The sequence below is a fragment of the Mesocricetus auratus genome, unplaced genomic scaffold (assembly GCF_017639785.1).
Source record: "Mesocricetus auratus isolate SY011 unplaced genomic scaffold, BCM_Maur_2.0 Super-Scaffold_100011, whole genome shotgun sequence".
NCBI lineage: Eukaryota > Metazoa > Chordata > Mammalia > Rodentia > Cricetidae > Mesocricetus > Mesocricetus auratus.
Window position 1 is genome coordinate 74,271,918 of NW_024429195.1, and position 16,668 is coordinate 74,288,585.

Here is a 16,668-nt window from a genome sequence, read left to right on the forward strand (position 1 = left end):
GGCTCCACCGCAGGTTCGGGTTCACGCTCCCGCGGAACCGTGTGTCTCTCTCTCTCTGTGGGTCTTTCTGTCTTTAAACACACACCACACACAATCACACGCACACGCACGCATCGGGCGGAGAGAGACTCCCCACACTGGTGTCCCCTGTGTGCGCCCTAACCGACTACTGGCCACCGCATCTACCTAGTCCAACTTGATTTCTCCCGGAGACTAAATTTCAGGGTTTTTTGTTTTTGTTTGATTCAAAAGCTAGGGGTTGGGGGTGGTGGTGGATGTAATCTTTACCGCCTTTACCTAAAACCTGAAAGGAGTGGCGTCCACAGAAAAGTTTATTGCTAAGAGAGGTTCTTGTTGGCACTGCTCCTGTCATTCATTGTCAACCGCTGCCAGGGAGCTCCCGCCCCGCGCTGCCCCGCCCCTCCCGGGAGCCACAGCTGGCAGGGCTCTAGTGTCCTCTGCACCCGGCCAGCAGCTAGGACGACCATGGCGAACGCTCACCGCCTCCTGCTGGAGAACGCACGGCAAGTGGTGCTGGTGTGCGCCCAGGGCGAGCGCTTCCTGTCCGGGCCCGCGCTGCGCAGCCTGGCGGTGCTGGAGGGTGCCAGCCTGGTGGTGGGAACGTGAGTAGTGGGAGGGGGAGGGAGGCTGGAGTGGGGGGGAGTCCCGGAGCTAAAAACTCTTTCTCCAGCAAAACACCTTCATAGCGTCTTTCATCGATGACCATCGATGCCATCACAGCTTCTAAAGTCCTGCTTGGCTGGAGAATCTAGAAAATGCTGTAGCCTTTTTCTCCCTAAAATACAGCCTATTGGCCCAGGTCTGTAATCCCAACACTAGGGATACAAAAGGAGAGGTCTGCTTGTGGAGTTTGCTGACGAGACTTTGTCTCAAAAAACAAACAACTAATTGGTACTTTATATAACAGTAACATCACATCTTTCTCCCCCCCCCTCTGCCCCGGCGCCCCCAAAAAATACCTGTTGTGTGCATTATGTAGTCGGGCATAGTGGCGCATGCCTTTAACACCAGCACTTTGGAGACAGAGGCTGGTGGTTTAAAGCCAGTCTGATATATAGAATGAGTTCTATGGCCACCAAATGAGACCTTGTATCAACACACATTGCCCGTACCCACACACACCAGCTGACCTGCGAACTCACTCAAACTAACAAGTAGTTTAAACACTTTGTTTTTCCGTTGTTTTCTGAAGCAAGTAAAAAACGCTAAAATACCCACACCTTTTAAAGAGAAGGGATACATGTGTATTATTTGGTAGTTTTTTCCCCCCACTTAGTAGTAAATGGCAAAGCCTCAAAATTCAGCTAAGAATGTTTAATGGTTACTTAAGGACACAACAAAACCCTAACGCCTTTGGAAGATGATTTCTAGCTTCCTTTAATAACTGCGTTGTTTGGTGTGTGTTTTGTTCAAACACGACACTAGTAACTACCACTACAGGACAGCCCACATTCTTAGAAGGTGGGGAGCCCTGTGGTTAATGTGGTCATGAGGAGAGCCCGGTGCTCTCAGCACCTCCTGCACAAGCTGATGCAGACAGGAGTCTCCATCTTAGGGCCGAATTCATTAAAACACAAGGGCACTCCCGAAGCAGTGTGCTTCAACAGTCCGCCCTCTGCAGGACCCTTTGCTTGCCCTGTGGCTACAGGTTAGTTCAGCTTGGTGCCAACGGGGCCTGCCTCGGACAGTAGAGGAGTTGCGTGCCCAGAGGTCTCATACTGTGGTACAGTGGAGCGCTGGTCTTGGAGAAGAAACAGCAGTCTCTTTGGTGTGACTTTGTCTTCACTGTCGACACCGTCTCTTTCCTAAAAAACCCAGGTCAAGAGAGGGATACTGCAAACGCCAGCTAGTATCAGGGCATCCTAAAAACCCAGGTCAAGAGAGATACTGCAAACTCCAGCTAGCATCAGGGCATCCAAAAGTGCATTTAAATCATCGATCAGATTTTTCAGAAAAATTTCCCCAAACTGAATAACTATTTCTTGATTTTTTTCCAGTGATGGGCTTATAAAAGCTATTGGCCCTGCTGACGTTATCCAAAGACAGTTTTCTGGAGAAACTTTTGAAGAAAGAATTGACTGCTCTGGGAAATGCGTCTTACCAGGTACTGACGCTCTTCTTCATAAAGCTCTGAAAAGGATTTTAACAGTGGCTCTAGGACAGTAAAGTGGAAAAGAGAAAGGCAGACTGGTTTGTTTTCTTTCTTTTTTTTTAAAGTCTTAACCACAGTGTTCAGAAGTATCTGGGGCTCCCAGTACTGAAGTTTCGCTTTGCCAATGTGATTTCCTGTAGCACCCTTGTAAAGTAATCACAGATTCTCTTTAGGTATTTCTTGAAGCTACGTGCACCTTCCTTATAGCTCCTTCTCAAAGCGGCACGCTGTGTGATTTCTAGTCTTTGTTCTCAGTTTTGTTCAATTAATAGTTTTGCCACCCTGGCTTCAAGGTTTGTTTGGGGTGAGAGCAGTTACTGATAAGCAAGCTGGGTATCTCTGAGGGACATTTGTCTGGTGTTGAGCTACTCTCCTCTACTAGAACTTTCTAGATTGGCCACATAGAGGGAACCTCACAAAGTCTTGCACTGTCTCCCTCCTCCAAGCGGCCCACCACCGTGCTCTCAGAGCGCTGTGATACAGTCAGGTGTACCGTCTAAGCATTGTCCCCTTTTCAACTTCCGTTGCAGGTTTGGTGGACGCGCACACACATCCTGTATGGGCTGGTGAAAGAGTTCATGAGTTTGCAATGAAGGTAACTGCAAAATGAATGACAGTAACTCAATAAAGCACAAACAGGGCGTCCCTTCTAATGACCGAATGCATGGTCAACCTATGCTTCCTATCTTTTTAATGGACATCTTTACTTGTCTCAATGACTAATGCAAATGGCAATAAGACAGACTTAATTGGAACTATCCCAAACCTTTGTATGACGTGTAGAGCTAGCAACCAGTTTAAGAAAAGGAGTATCTGAAGATTTTAAACCATAGACTTTTTTTTTTTAGAACAGAGCTCAGCAACTTGGTGGCTGACCCCCATCCCCTTATTCAAAACCATTATTTGTAATTTTGAACCTCACTATTTACTGCAGATGAACTTGAAAAATATATTACTAGCCAAATAAAAAGTCTTACATTATTTTCTTTTTTTTCCCCTCAGACTATAAAACATGGTTGTATCAGTTACAGGAACCATAGCTAGCTCCTAATGAATCAGTTATCACACTGTTAAGGGAGAAAAACAGCATAGTCTAGCAGTGACAAATAATTTTGGAAAACTGAAGAAGAATCCCTTTCTCCGGCTATCATGTGCCTTCTGCAGCAAACTGGAACTACTTTTGTGGCAATTTTATTATTGCACTGAGTTTCAGAGCTAGAAGTCACTTTAGAGAATGTGGTCCAAATGCTGGTACCCTGTGATGGAGAAACTGATGTCTGGGAAGAGAGGGTGCAGACTATCAGGGGATGCTGGGCTTGGTGCAGACCACATTTCCTGCTGTCCACATAAGTAGTGACTACTGGGGTTGTTGAAAGAGACTATTTGCTTGAGTGACAGAAATTAGGCTCCAAATTCTGGTACCCAAATGACATGGAGTCTATCCTTGGTCTTGGTTAGTAGAAATCAGATTAACTCCCTAAGCTTCATTTTCTCAACCGTGTTGAAGGATGTAGAATGAGCTAACACTTGGCTGGTTTTTCACTGGGGCCAACTTCACTGTGGAAACACAGAAATACTCCTATATATAGTGAGTTTAATTAGTTGTTACCGCCTTCCGCTGATCATTTCTCCACCCACCACATGGCTCATCTCCATGTCCCCAGTACTCTTTGGGACTCCCTCTGCTCACCTGCCCGTGCCCTATTGCTTCTTAAACCAATTGATTGAAATAGGGCCTGCTGTAGCCCAGGTTGACCTGTAACTCCCTATATAGCCGAAACAGGTCTTGAGCTTATGATCCCCTGCCTCTGCTTCCTGAAGACTGGCATTACAGGCCTCCACCATGCCTGGCTGCTTCTTAACCATCTTGTAAAATTGATTTTATCTTAACTGTGTGTGTGTGTGTGTGTGTGTGTGTATGTGTGTGTGTGTATGTGTGTGTGTGTGTGTGTGTGAGAGAGAGAGAGAGAGAGAGAGAGAGAGAGAGAGAGAGAGAGAGAGAGAGAGAGAGAGAGAGAGAGAGAGAGAGAGAGAGAGAGAGAGTCCCCTGGAGTTGGAGTCACAGGTGATTGTGAGCTGCCACGTGGATGCTGGGAACCGAACCCCAGTCCTCTGCAATAGCAGCACCTGCTCTTTACTGCCAAACCCCTGAATCATCTTCTAACATCACCCCATGGAGGTAGGCTGGGTAGACCTGCTTGTAACCCCTCCGAATGAGCCTTGCCTTCAGTTGGCAGGGGCCACGTACATGGACATTCACCAGGCCGGAGGAGGGATTAACTTCACGGTGGAGCACACTCGCCAAGCCTCGGAGGAGGAACTGTTCTGCTCCTTCCAGCAGCGGCTGCACTGCATGATGAGGGCTGGCACCACGCTGGTGGAATGCAAGAGCGGCTATGGCCTCAACCTGGAGACCGAGCTCAAGATGCTGCGCGTAATCGAGCGCGCCCGGCGGGAGCTGCACCTGGGCCTCTCTGCCACTTACTGCGGGGCTCACTCAGTCCCCAAGTAATCTCAGTGGCAGCAGCGGATGGGGGTACTGGGTGTGGGGAGGACGGGGTGGGGACGGGGGAGGGGCGCGGCTGTCACTCAGGTTGGAAATAGAGTCCGGGCTGTGTTCTCTGGAGGGTGGAGGCGCTCTAGCACGTCATCGCTTGCCAGGAGACCATCGAGAGAAGTTCTAGAAAGATGTTCTGCTTCCAAAGGCCAAGTCGTGGTGCCCAGGTTTTAAGGAAGGGGTTCCAACAGCCTCTACAGTAGTCCTTTAAAAGGATGGAAACCGAGGAAATTCTTCAAGCCTTCTTTTCATGAAGAATGGCCACCTTGCGAGTCCTTTCAAATCACAGCTACTAATTCAAATAATTTCCCGGGATAATCAATTAGCTTAAATCACTGTAAAAATCACTAGTTATTTCCTCTGGCAGATCAAATTGTGCAGTCTCAGTGTCTGCAGAAGGGTTTTCGTTAATCTGTTTATTCAAAAGCAAATACTTTCCTTTTGTTAATGTGACTTTTTTTAATAGCCTCTACCTTTATCTAAAGAATCTCTGCTACTTGGCTTTATGAAGAGAACTCTGTCTCTTATAGCTTAGTTGTGCAGTTCCTTTCTGCCCCGGAACTTCTAGAAAGGAAGGTACTCCGTCCAGATCTGAAAGGGGGCGGCTGTCTCCAAACTCTTCAGCTGGATGACTGGGACATACACCTGTCATAGACTTACACTACAAACAATATCTACTTAAATCATTTCAACTAATTTTTAACTTTTTCTTTTATGAATTTCAAAATGTGTTTTTATTCGACCATTTAAAACTGTGTATACTTATTATATATAAGATGCTGTTTGGAAATGTGCATACATTGTGGAGTGGCTGAGTCACACACTATCATGAATGACTCCACTTACCACTTTTAGTGGAGAAAAAGTTTCAAATCTGTTTTGGTGTGGTTTAAAAGAATACAGAATCACCACGCCACTGTGTTATATAGGAACATAATTGTTAATGCTGATATTCACTTGCTATCTTCAACCAGAGGAACCAAAAAAATTAACACTGAACTTTTGTATTAAAAGAACCCTCCGGGCATGAAGGTGCATGCCTTTAATGCCAGCACTCAGAAGGCAGAAGCTGGCTGATCTCTGTGAGTTTGAGGCTAGCCTGATCTCACACAGAAAGTTCCAGGCCAACCAGGGCTATATGGTGAGATCCTGTCTCAAAAAATTCATATAGCTGATTATGATGAAAAGAAATATAAATATTTAGTATTTTCAGTTATCTTTGTTCCAAGTTTTTAGCATTTCTAATTTGAAAGTACTAGAGTTTGAACTGAGACTTTTAACGAGTCTGTTGATAGGGACTTGTGGATGGCTTCAAGTGGAATATAAAGTGTGGCGCAGCCTGCTTTTTAATTGTTTTTAAATACTGAAACCTGAGCTTGAGCAAAGCTGAACTGCTAAGTGAGTTTAAGGGTGTTTCCTACTGTTCCAAACAGAACAACACGCATGCGATAAAGAATTGTATACACCCTGTTCTATGCCAGTGTCCCGAGAAGCAGAAATAACTCACACACATACCCTGCTTGCTGACCTCTGCTGGTCCACCTACATGCTTTGCTGAGTGAGAGCCACTGTGCCAAACACAGGGCTGGAGTTCTCTAGAAACTGTCTTCAGCTGCCAGTGAGCCTCTTGACTCCCCCTGATGTGCAGATCACAGCCATGTGTCTACAGTTACAGACAGAGCAGGGGTTGGGGCGCTCTATGTCTGTCTGACTTCAACAGCTCTGCCCTTGCTAACAACTCCCAAGTTTTACAGACGGTCCCAAGGCTTTCTTCTCTCTGCGCCAGCTACTCCTGTCAGAGAGGCAGGGTACCTCAGGAAAAGGCTACAGGAAAGTTGTGAATAGAGAAGAAAAGAAACAGTTAGAGCTCAGGGTGTCCTCTATGTGTCCTTGATAGAGAAATTCAGCTTTGCAGTCAGAGCCCTTGCTGGCAACCCCAAAGGTCACACAGCCCAGGGAGGCTGGGCAGTTTATATATCTGTGTATAATGTATAACGAGCTCCTTCAAACAGAAGTCTCATCACGGCCCCTGCTGTGTGAGCATGGTGCAACTGCCAGCTGCTCTGACTTCTTTTCTGGACTTTTTATTGCCCTTCCTTTATAAACTATATATGTCTTTAATGAATATATAGTATATGTACTAAGTAGATTATTAAGCAATATATTACATATCACAAATACTAAGAATAAGCACATTAAAGTGTATATGTATATATATGTATATATATATCACATATACAAAGAATATGCCCGCCGGGCAGTGGTGGTACACACCTTTAATCCCAGCACTCGGGAGGCAGAGGCAGGCGGATCTCTGTGAGTTCGAGGCCAGGCTGGACCGACAGCCTCCAAAACAATACAGAGAAACCCTGTCTCGTAAAAACCAAAAAAAAAAAAAAAAAAAAAAAAAAGAATATGCCCATGATTACCTCACTTCCTTCCACTAGAGGAAAAACTGCCATTGAAGCCGCTAATGACATCATCAGTAACCACCTGCCGAGGCTGAAGGAACTCCGCAGAACTGGGGAACTACACGTTGACAACATAGATGTGTTCTGTGAGAAGGGTGTCTTTGATCTGGATACCACCAGAAGGATTCTTGAAGGTGGAAAAAAGATGGGGTTGCAGATCAACTTCCACGGGGATGAACTCCACCCGATGAAGGCTGCCGAGGTATGATGACAGTTGGCTCTTTCCTGCACACCGGCGCTACAGAAAAAAGGGACTCGTTTGTTCAGAGTTAGGAATACCCTTCTGAAAAGGTAGAGTGGGAAGTTTATGGTCTGGCTGAGCCTGGGGACAACTGACCTCTCTAGAAACTTTCTTGGGGGACTGGGAGATAGCTCTTCCAATAAAATGCTGGCCTTGGGAGTACACACTCAGAGTTGATCCCCAAGAACCGTGTAAAGCCGTCTAGGCATGGTGGTATGTGCTTCTAATCCTGACCATGGAGAGGGAGAGAGAAGCAGATCCTGAGGCTCTAGACTAGAATATTCGGTGAATTCCAGACCTGCCCCCCCAAAAGGTCCATGGGGAGGAAGGAAGGAAGGAAAGAAGGTAGGAAGGAAGGAAAGAAAGAGGGAAGGAAGGAAGGGAGGAAGGAAGGGAGGAAGGAAGGAAAGAAGGAAGAAAGGAAGGAAAGAAGGACAACCATGTGACCAGTGCCTGAGAAACAATACTTGAGGTTGTCTTCTGACCTCCGCACATTCACACACACACACATGCAGTGGAACACACACACACACACACATGCACATTTATATACATTCACAGCAGATACACATAACACAGAGACACTCACACACATACACGCACACACAGACTCTCTCACAGAGAGACGTGCATGTAAATTGTACACATAGACACAGGCACATGCAAACACACACGGAGACATACACACAGACACAACCACAGAGGACACATACAGACACACATACATCCACATGCACACTTGCACACACAGACACTCACACATGGAAAGATTCACACGTGCATCCATAGCTAGACACAGGCTCGTCCGCACACATGCGTTCGTTCACTCAGCTTGTTTCTGTTTGCCGGTCATTTCCCGTGGTGACTGTTGCTCTGAGCTGGCTAAGCAGGTGCTTGAGCACTGTGCCCCCCCCCCGGGGCTTTATTATTTCTTTTATGGTCTCCTGTGGCTTTTATTATAGTCATAGAGAAGAGAAGCATTCCTGCGATCTCATTTGCTAACTCTGTGGCATGTGCTGGCTAGCACATGAATTAGCTACTTTTCTTCACTGTGACAAACGCCCAGCTGAAGCAGCTTTGGAAGGGAAGGGCTCATTTTGGCTCGTGGTTTGGGGACCCAGTCTGTAAGGTGGGGAAGATGTGGCAGCAGGAGCATGAGGAGGCTGTCACATTGCAGTCACAGTCAGGAAAGCAGAGAACCCATTTGTTATTTCCTATTTATTCAGTCTAAGCCAATTCTGTGGGACAGTGTCACCCACATTCAGGGAGACTCTTCACCCCTCCGTTGAACCTTGATGGGAATGCTGTCACCACAAGTGTAGGTATTGTCTCCAACATGATCTTAAGTCTGGTCAAGACAATAATTGTGCTGGTCAGTTTTGTTTCGTTTTGGTCAATCTGGTACAACCTAGAGTCATCTTGGAGGAAGGAACTTCAGTTGAGGAAAGGCCTCCATAACACTGGCACTTGGGCAAGTTTGTGGGGCATTTTCTTGATTACTGATTGATGAGGGGCAATAATACCCCCGGACTGATGGTCCCGGGTGGTATAAGAAAGCAGACTGAGCAGGCCATGGTGAGCAAGCCGGGAAGGAGCTCCCCTCCACGGCCTCTGCATCAGCTCCCGCCTCCAGGTTCCTGCTTGAGTTCCTGTCCTGACCTCCTTTGATGAGCAGTGCTGGGGAAACGTAGGCAAATGCCCCCCAGGTTGCTTTGATCATGGTGTTTCATCACAGCAATGGTCACCCCAACTAAGACAAGGCTTAGAGTTTTGCTCTTCCTGTGAGTTCTTGCCTGTGTACATGGGTACCAAGATCTGGGTCTTCCTTAACTCTCCCCTTTTCTCTCTTGTAACTCTGCCACAAACCAACCACGACAGACTGCTGTTAACATCCTATGCCTTGAGCATGCTGTTTCCCCAACCTGGACAACTCATACTCTATCCATGTTTCACCCTAACTGTGACTTCTCTGGGTCGCCATCCCAAACCTCCTTAATGTTAGATTGTGGCTTCTCCCTAGTTTTCCCCCCACTGGCTAAACTTGTACCCAATACTTGAAACTCCCTATCCCTGGAGGTCAGTACAGTGCTTGGGGTACAGATAGACTTTTGCAAGTAAATGGTTGCTGACTTTGTTGAATGAATGTGACCTGTGTGGTCAGTTGGTCAGAGATAAAACTGAGAGAACCCAATATCCATAACAAGCAAATCAGATTTGGCAAGCAAGGGTGAGTGCAGAGTCAGAGAGAGACACCCCCTAAGGAGTTTCCCGTGGACCACCAGGCCTCCCAGATCCTCGGTCCCAGATGTCTTCAGACTGGAGCACACTGTTGATACAGAGGTCAGCGCCTCCCTCTGGTTGGGATATGACAGCCTCCCACAGTGGCCACAGTGTGACAGCAAGTGGCAGTCTGGATTCTTTCCCTTGGGTTGTTGAAGACACGCTAGTCTTCAGCTTGGAATTGTGTGTGTATGTGTGAATAAAGAATACGGCAGACCAAGCTGAGAAGAGGCCACTGTAAGATTTCCCCAGTCATTCCACAGTCATTCCTGAGTTGTTTCTGGCTATCACGTCCCCAGTGTTCCTTTCTGAAGAAAAACCATTTTCAAGTTGATAGCCTCAAATTATTTAAATATTTTTGCTCTTTTCTAACTGGACTTTCCCCCCCAGAGTGGATGGTATTCCGAGACAGCCATATTTGTTGTTTCTGTGAATGCTAGCGTAATTAGATTTTATTACCAAGATTATTCCCAGGTTTTATTCTGATTCCTGAGGGGCAGGGAATTAAGATTCAGAAAATATCAGTAGTGTTTAAGGCTCATTTTTTTATGTGTTTGCTTTTCTAAAAAAAAAAAACCAAGTTCTCTCTATTGTTTTGGCTGGCCTGGAACTCACTATGTACCCAGCCTAGGCTGGCAGCTCTCCTTCCAAGTGCTCAGATCACAGATGTGCTCCACCATACCCCGCTTTAAAGACTAGTTTTTACCAACATGCTAACTGTCAAATGGCTGCTCATGGCAAACCCTATGTCTGTTTGGGGGCCTGTGCTCACGGGAAGTGGTTGGCGAGATTTCTTCACAGAGCAGGGGAGGCAGTATCATGTATTAAACTGTTGTGTGGTGAACCTTTTCCTTTTCGCCCACTCTGCCCAGCTGGGAGCTGAACTGGGCGCACAGGCGATCAGTCACCTGGAGGAAGTAAGTGACGAAGGCATCACGGCCATGGCTGCGGCTGGCTGCTCGGCTGTCCTTCTGCCTACCACGGCCTACATGCTGAGGTAAGGACCTTCCTCAAGCTGACACGTCGCCTTCAAGTGCGGGTTGTGAGGACACAGACTTCAGGGGTGCCCAAGCATCGCTCCACAGGAGCTTTCGAGAACCCTGATGGCAGAAACTCAGGTGCCAAGAGATGCAGCAGCAGCAGCAGGACGAAGTCCATCCTAATGGTGCAAACAACAGATAAATCCGTAAATGCTTGGGGTGCTGGTGCTCCCCTCCTCCACCACTTACCCCGGAACTTTCTTTCCGCTTCTAGAACTTCTTGCGGAAGTTCCAGCTGGAGACTGACACACCTTTTCCTTCTCCCCTTAGGTTGAAGCAGCCTCGAGCCAGGAAGATGCTAGATGAGGGAGTCATAGTTGCCCTGGGCAGTGATTTCAATCCCAATGCGTACTGCTTTTCAATGGTAATTACTTTTCAGATGTTTTTCTGAACAGAGTAAACCGTGGAACATATAAATGTTTACATTTTCTGTTAGTTGTGAAAATGTATTTAGGAATCTACAAGTATTTCCCTGGGAAGAAAGAGGAAAAGGCTATAGTCAGTGGTTTATTGAGTTTTTCTGAGCACACCTTTGCATCCAGGACTGAAGAGATCCATCTTGATTTGAATTGCCTTCTGATTCAGCTTTGAGACTTAAGGTTTTGTAATAAGCCATTTTCCTGGGGTGTGACAGAGACAGTGAGGCTTTCGTTGGTAAGGGTGGAGGAAAACTTCTTACACGGCAAAGGGTCTTGAAAACTGGTAATACTAAATACACAGTACTATTTAGTAATAAAGTTTAAGAATTAGGTGTAGCTGGGCGTTGGTAGCACACGTCTTTAATCCCAGCACTCGGGAGGCAGAGGCAGGCATATGTCCTGTGAGTTTAAGGCCAGCCTGGTCTACAAGAGCGAGTTCCAGGACAGCCTTCAAAACAATACAGAGAAACCCTGTCTCGAAAAACCAAAAAAATATATATTATGTGTAAATTTGCATTTTCCCATAACAACTGAGCTATGTATGCTATATGTTATTTATATCTGTTACATATAGTACATACTATTGTATACTATACATAATATATATCACACTATACATGTATATATGTGTTTATATTTTTTTGTGGGGGAGAAGGGAAGTGGAGTAAACCCTGGGGCCTTTGCATACTAAGCACAAACTATTTCTGGGCTTCTGGGCTACTGTTTCCAGACACACATGTAACTGTCTTTACTTGTGCTGTGGGGAGAAGCAGCCTGACCGGCAGCCGCTGCTCTGCTGTTCTCCAATGCTTCCTCTTCTTGCCTCAGCCGATGGTCATGCACCTGGCCTGTGTGAACATGGGAATGTCCATGCCGGAGGCCTTGGCCGCTGCCACCATCAATGCAGCTTATGCGCTGGGGAAATCTCACACACATGGATCTTTGGAAGTTGGCAAGCAGGGGGATCTCGTCATCATCAATGCGTCCAGGTGAGGGGCCTCCCAAGCTAGGACTAACCATAGTAACATTAGCTGTCGTATTTGATATCCATGTAGACAAGCTTTAGACCCTTCCATCTGTTATTAGGTAGACTCCAGGAGACCCAACCCCCTCTGTCTTTACCGTCTTCCAGCCAGAAGGTCTCCCTTGAGGTCCTCAACTGCACAGTCAAGCAAGTCTCCAAGCCTTGCATCTTTCTCGGCCTCCACTTCCTGCTGTTTCCCTGGACTTCGGACTTGCCTGTGGGCTGTGTGTTTGAGTTCGTGCTTGCCTCCTGACCTTTTGCTTGTTCACAGCCCCATTTGCCACTCTGGCTCTGACGTATTCTTTCTTTGACTCACGGAATCCAATGGCTCTCAATGCTTCCACTTGGCTGCTGTATTCCTGAGTTCTTAGTCCTCACCCGAGGTCTCCAACAAGTTGGATGCTAGCATCTAAATCTGGATGCTGGCAATGTTATGTTTCTTTGACTCCCACGAGTCTGCCACAGCCCTTGGGTCCTATGCTCTATGGAGGAGAGCAGCTCCATTATGTCACTCCTTCTTCCATCAAAGATAATGTGCACATGCCACTCATGAAACGCTTTTTAAAAGTTCAGGGGCTGGAGAACTGGCTCAGTTCCTAAAGCCCTTGCTATATGACTGTGAGGACCTGAAGTTTAGCCCCAGTGCCCACGTCAAAAGGCAGGCTTGGCACGATGGACCTGTGCACTCAGCACTGGGAAACTGAGACGGGGCGGCGGGGGGGGGGGGGGGGTGTTCCCTGGGTTTGCTGACCACTAAGTCTAGCCAAACTGAGGGACTGCAGGCTCAGTGACAGACCTGCCTTGAAAAGCAAGGTGGGCAGTGAAGTGGGCAAGGAAGACACCTAATGTGGCCCACTGGCCTCCAAATGCACCGCACCGACACGTGTGGGCAGGTATACCCCCCCATGTACATGAGTACACACATGCACACACGTGCACACACACATGCATGCAGAATTCATTTTAAATGATGCTTTTGATTTATATTCACTGAAGCAACTGTTTGCTTTTTTTCCAGATGGGAACATCTGATTTACCAGTTTGGAGGCCATCATGAATTAATAGATTATGTTATAGCTAAGGGAAAAGTCGTCTATAAAAAGTAACAGATCTGGAACAATGAGATGACTCAAGAGTTACTCTCTGACCTCCACATACTGACTGTGGTATGTACAGGATCCCCTCCACAAATAAATGTAGTAAGATAAAAATATATTTTGAAAATGATAGATCTGGAAGACAGGAGAAGACACCTTCTCTGTATCAAATAAGTCCACATAAGTTAGAGGACTTCAGTGGCTTGCAAGAACTACGTCACTTAAGCCTAATCATATGCCACATTCTGCTGTTCACTTGAAAAGCCAAGGGATTGACCTGTTTGACTTGAGTACGTGTACTTGGATGTGTAAACAGCAAACCTGTTGTGATGAAATGGAGAGTTGTTTTCCCAAGATTGGCTACAGATATTCTGTGATAAGTATGATGAGATAGCTCAGACATTCCTCTGTGGGAGAGACAAACTTAGCCTGAGAGCTCTGTTTTGGTTTTGTAAGTGATCTGTCCTGATGAGGCCAACAGTACCATTTCCTAAGAAGCAAAAAGAATCTTCTCTCTCCACAGTTTGTCTTATGAGATGCTTTCTAGTCAGAAAAGGCCTTCTGGGGCAGAGGTGGCCATCCATTTTTTTGTTTTGTTTTACGAGACAGAGTTTCTTTGTATTGTTTTGGAGGCTGTTGGTCCAGCCCGACCTCGAACTCACAGAGATCCGCCTGCCTCTGCCTCCCGAGTGCTGGGATTAAAGGTGTGCGCCATCACTGCCCGGCTGGCCTTCCATTTTTAACATCTTGTCAGCCTTTGAAATGAAACCACTACAGAGCGCAAGACGTGATGTCTTGCACAGACAGGGAAACTTTCCTACATGAACACATTTAAATCAATGCCTAGGGTAGCTCTAAAAAAAATCTTTATGTTAAATTTTTTCATATCACAAAGCCATGGAAAAGATTGTGTTGCTCTCAATAAATATTTGCTGTTATAGCATTGTTGCTTCCTGACAGCTCCGGAAGCAGATCATCGGTGTTGCCTACAGAGTGTTTTGAAATGTTCAAAGAGCAAATCACAAAATCATTTGCAGAGTGAATGATTATTTGTATAACTGGTATTTCTAATGTCACATCAGCTTACTCAAAAACCTGTAAAAGTGTCTCCATGATCTTTGTAATCATAACATTATCAAACACTGTCCTATTTACAAGGTAGTGATTTCACAAACAAGCATTGGTTGCTATGCCATTACCAAATTCAGAGCCTGAATTAGTGAGGTGTTGTTATATTCAGTGGAAATCAAAATACCGCATTAATAAAATTTTGCTGTTGGAACAATATACCCAGGGTGTGCTACTTGTGGAGTGAAGAGGTTTATATAGCTCATAGTACTGTCTGTTCAAGTCCTGAATCGTGTGGCCCAACTCTGGAGAGCACTTGCCCCCACCCCTGGTGCTGTGTCAACTTCTGGCCCATTTGCAGTGGGGGTGGTAAGAAAGCAACCACACCCACACACAGAAGATGGAGAAGATAGGTGGGGTCAAATCCAGGCTTTTTTTTTTTTTTTTTTTTTTTTTTTGGTTTTTACAGGACAGGGTTTCTCTGTATTGTTTTGGAGGCTGTCGGTCCAGCCCGGCCTCGAACTCACAGAGATCTGTCTGCCTCTGCCTCCCGAGTGTTGGGATTAAAGGCATGCGCCACCAACGCCTGGTGTGGTGCCTTAGTCCCTTTCAAAGACAACCCTCCACCACATGAGAGCCAGGGTGGTGACAGACACCTAAAGTTCCAGCACTGGGGAGGTAGAGGCAGGAGGGTTATGAGTTCCAGGCTAGTAGCCTGAGCTACATAGTGAGACCCTGTCTCAAACACAAACAAAACAAAAACAAAAAAAAAAAGCTCAGAAAGGAGAAAGAAAAGGAACCGTAAAGATTTATGGGTCATCTCAGTTCAATTCAATTTAGTTTTTTGCCTGCTAAGAAGTTTACACCTAAGGGAGTCTGTATCGCCCTTCTGAGAAGAGAGCGTGTGGGCTGGGTGCTGTGCAGGACAGGCAAACTAATATATTTGAACACACACACACACACACACACACACACACACAGAGAGAGAGAGAGAGAGAGAGAGAGAGAGGTTTTGATCACTGTGAGTTGTCTCATCTGCCTGGAACATGTAGAGCTTGTTCCTTTCCTGTCTGAAGTTCTAATTCTAAGCTGGGCATTGCTTTCAGGGAATTTATGATCCTATTAGGGCTATGATGGACATAGAAAGGACAGCCAATGCCAGACAGCCTGAAACTCTTGCTCCCTTAATCCCAGCACTCAGGAGGTAGAGGCAGGCAGATCTCTGTGAGTTTGAGGACAGCCTGGTCTACAAAGTGAGTTCCAGGACTGGCATCAAAGCAATACAGAGAAACCCTGTCTCGAAAAATCAAAACAAACAAACAAACAAACAAACAAAACCAACCAACCAACCAACCAAACAAACAAACAAACAAAAACCCCAAAAGGCTAGTTGGGGATATATATCTCAGTGGTAGATCACTTGCCTAGGTATAGGGCCTTAAATTCCGTACCAAGGGAGGCAGGGATGCAGGGAAGTAGAGAAATAGGGATGGAAGAGAAAGCAGCCTTTCCAGCTCATCATTGGATATTCAGGAGCAGGGAAAGCCTCTTTGGTATACACAGCAACTCAGCCACCAGATGACACAGATCCCTTCTTGCCTCTGCTCTGCCACCCAGCAATGCCCTGGATCTGGCTGTCACTCAACAGGCCAGCTCTGTGTTTCCTCATCCAGGTCAAGCAGAAGAGAAAGAAGACTTCCCTGGCTCCAGGGAGAGAAAATGCCTTTTCAAAAGTTGCCAGTAAAGTGCTCTGTGTCATTAGCTCAGTTGCAGTCTAAGGCCTTTCTTGAACTAAGCCGGCAGCAGAGAGGACCCGTTTACACTAAGCAGGTCTATCTGTAAGCCATGAGTGTGCTCTGCTTCATTTTCAATGCTCACAGCTAATAAATCAGCGCCTTTAACAAAGGTAACCCAAAAAGGGCAAAATGCTTGTTTGTTTTTGATTATTTGTTTATGACAGTCATTCCTAATGCTGCAACCCTTTAATAGAGTTCCTCATGTTGTGGTGACCCCCAATACTAAAATTATTTTCATTGGTACTTCATAATTGTAATGCATAATTACTTACATAATTTGTAATTTTGCTGTTATGAATCATAGTAAATATTTGTGGTTTCTGATGGTCTTAAGCGACCCATATGAAAGAGTTGTTTGACCCCCGAAGAGGTCCTGACTTACAGGTTAATGATAGCATAATGCCTAATAGAGAATTACAGCCAGGCGGTGGCACATGCCTTTAGTCGCAGCACTTGGGAGGCAGAGGTAGGTCAATCTCAGTGAGTTCTGGGCCAGCCTGGA

At 46.1% G+C, this 16,668-nt stretch overlaps 1 protein-coding gene across 1 annotated transcript; it reads left to right on the top strand.

Annotated features, from left to right (window-relative positions):
• Window positions 1–15: 15 nt before the first annotated feature.
• Window positions 16–14,589, top strand: Amdhd1 (amidohydrolase domain containing 1). The gene is made up of 9 exons (XM_005068005.4): window positions 16–623; window positions 2,019–2,125; window positions 2,704–2,768; window positions 4,404–4,681; window positions 7,178–7,403; window positions 10,595–10,719; window positions 11,033–11,126; window positions 12,010–12,170; window positions 13,224–14,589. The coding sequence occupies exons 1-9, from the start codon at window positions 487–489 to the stop codon at window positions 13,309–13,311; spliced, it is 1,281 nt and encodes a 426-aa protein (XP_005068062.1). The 5' UTR covers window positions 16–486; the 3' UTR covers window positions 13,312–14,589.
• Window positions 14,590–16,668: the final 2,079 nt, after the last annotated feature.

What these genes read in the sequence shown, in the direction of transcription:
- Amdhd1 (XM_005068005.4), top strand. Translation starts at nt 487, where the DNA reads ATGGCGAACGCTCACCGCCTCCTGCTGGAGAACGCACGGCAAGTGGTG. An exon ending in ACCCGATGAAGGCTGCCGAG is followed by an intron (nt 7,404 to 10,594) that starts GTATGATGACAG and finishes CACTCTGCCCAG; the next exon opens with CTGGGAGCTGAACTGGGCGC. An exon ending in GTCATCATCAATGCGTCCAG is followed by an intron (nt 12,171 to 13,223) that starts GTGAGGGGCCTC and finishes CTTTTTTTCCAG; the next exon opens with ATGGGAACATCTGATTTACC.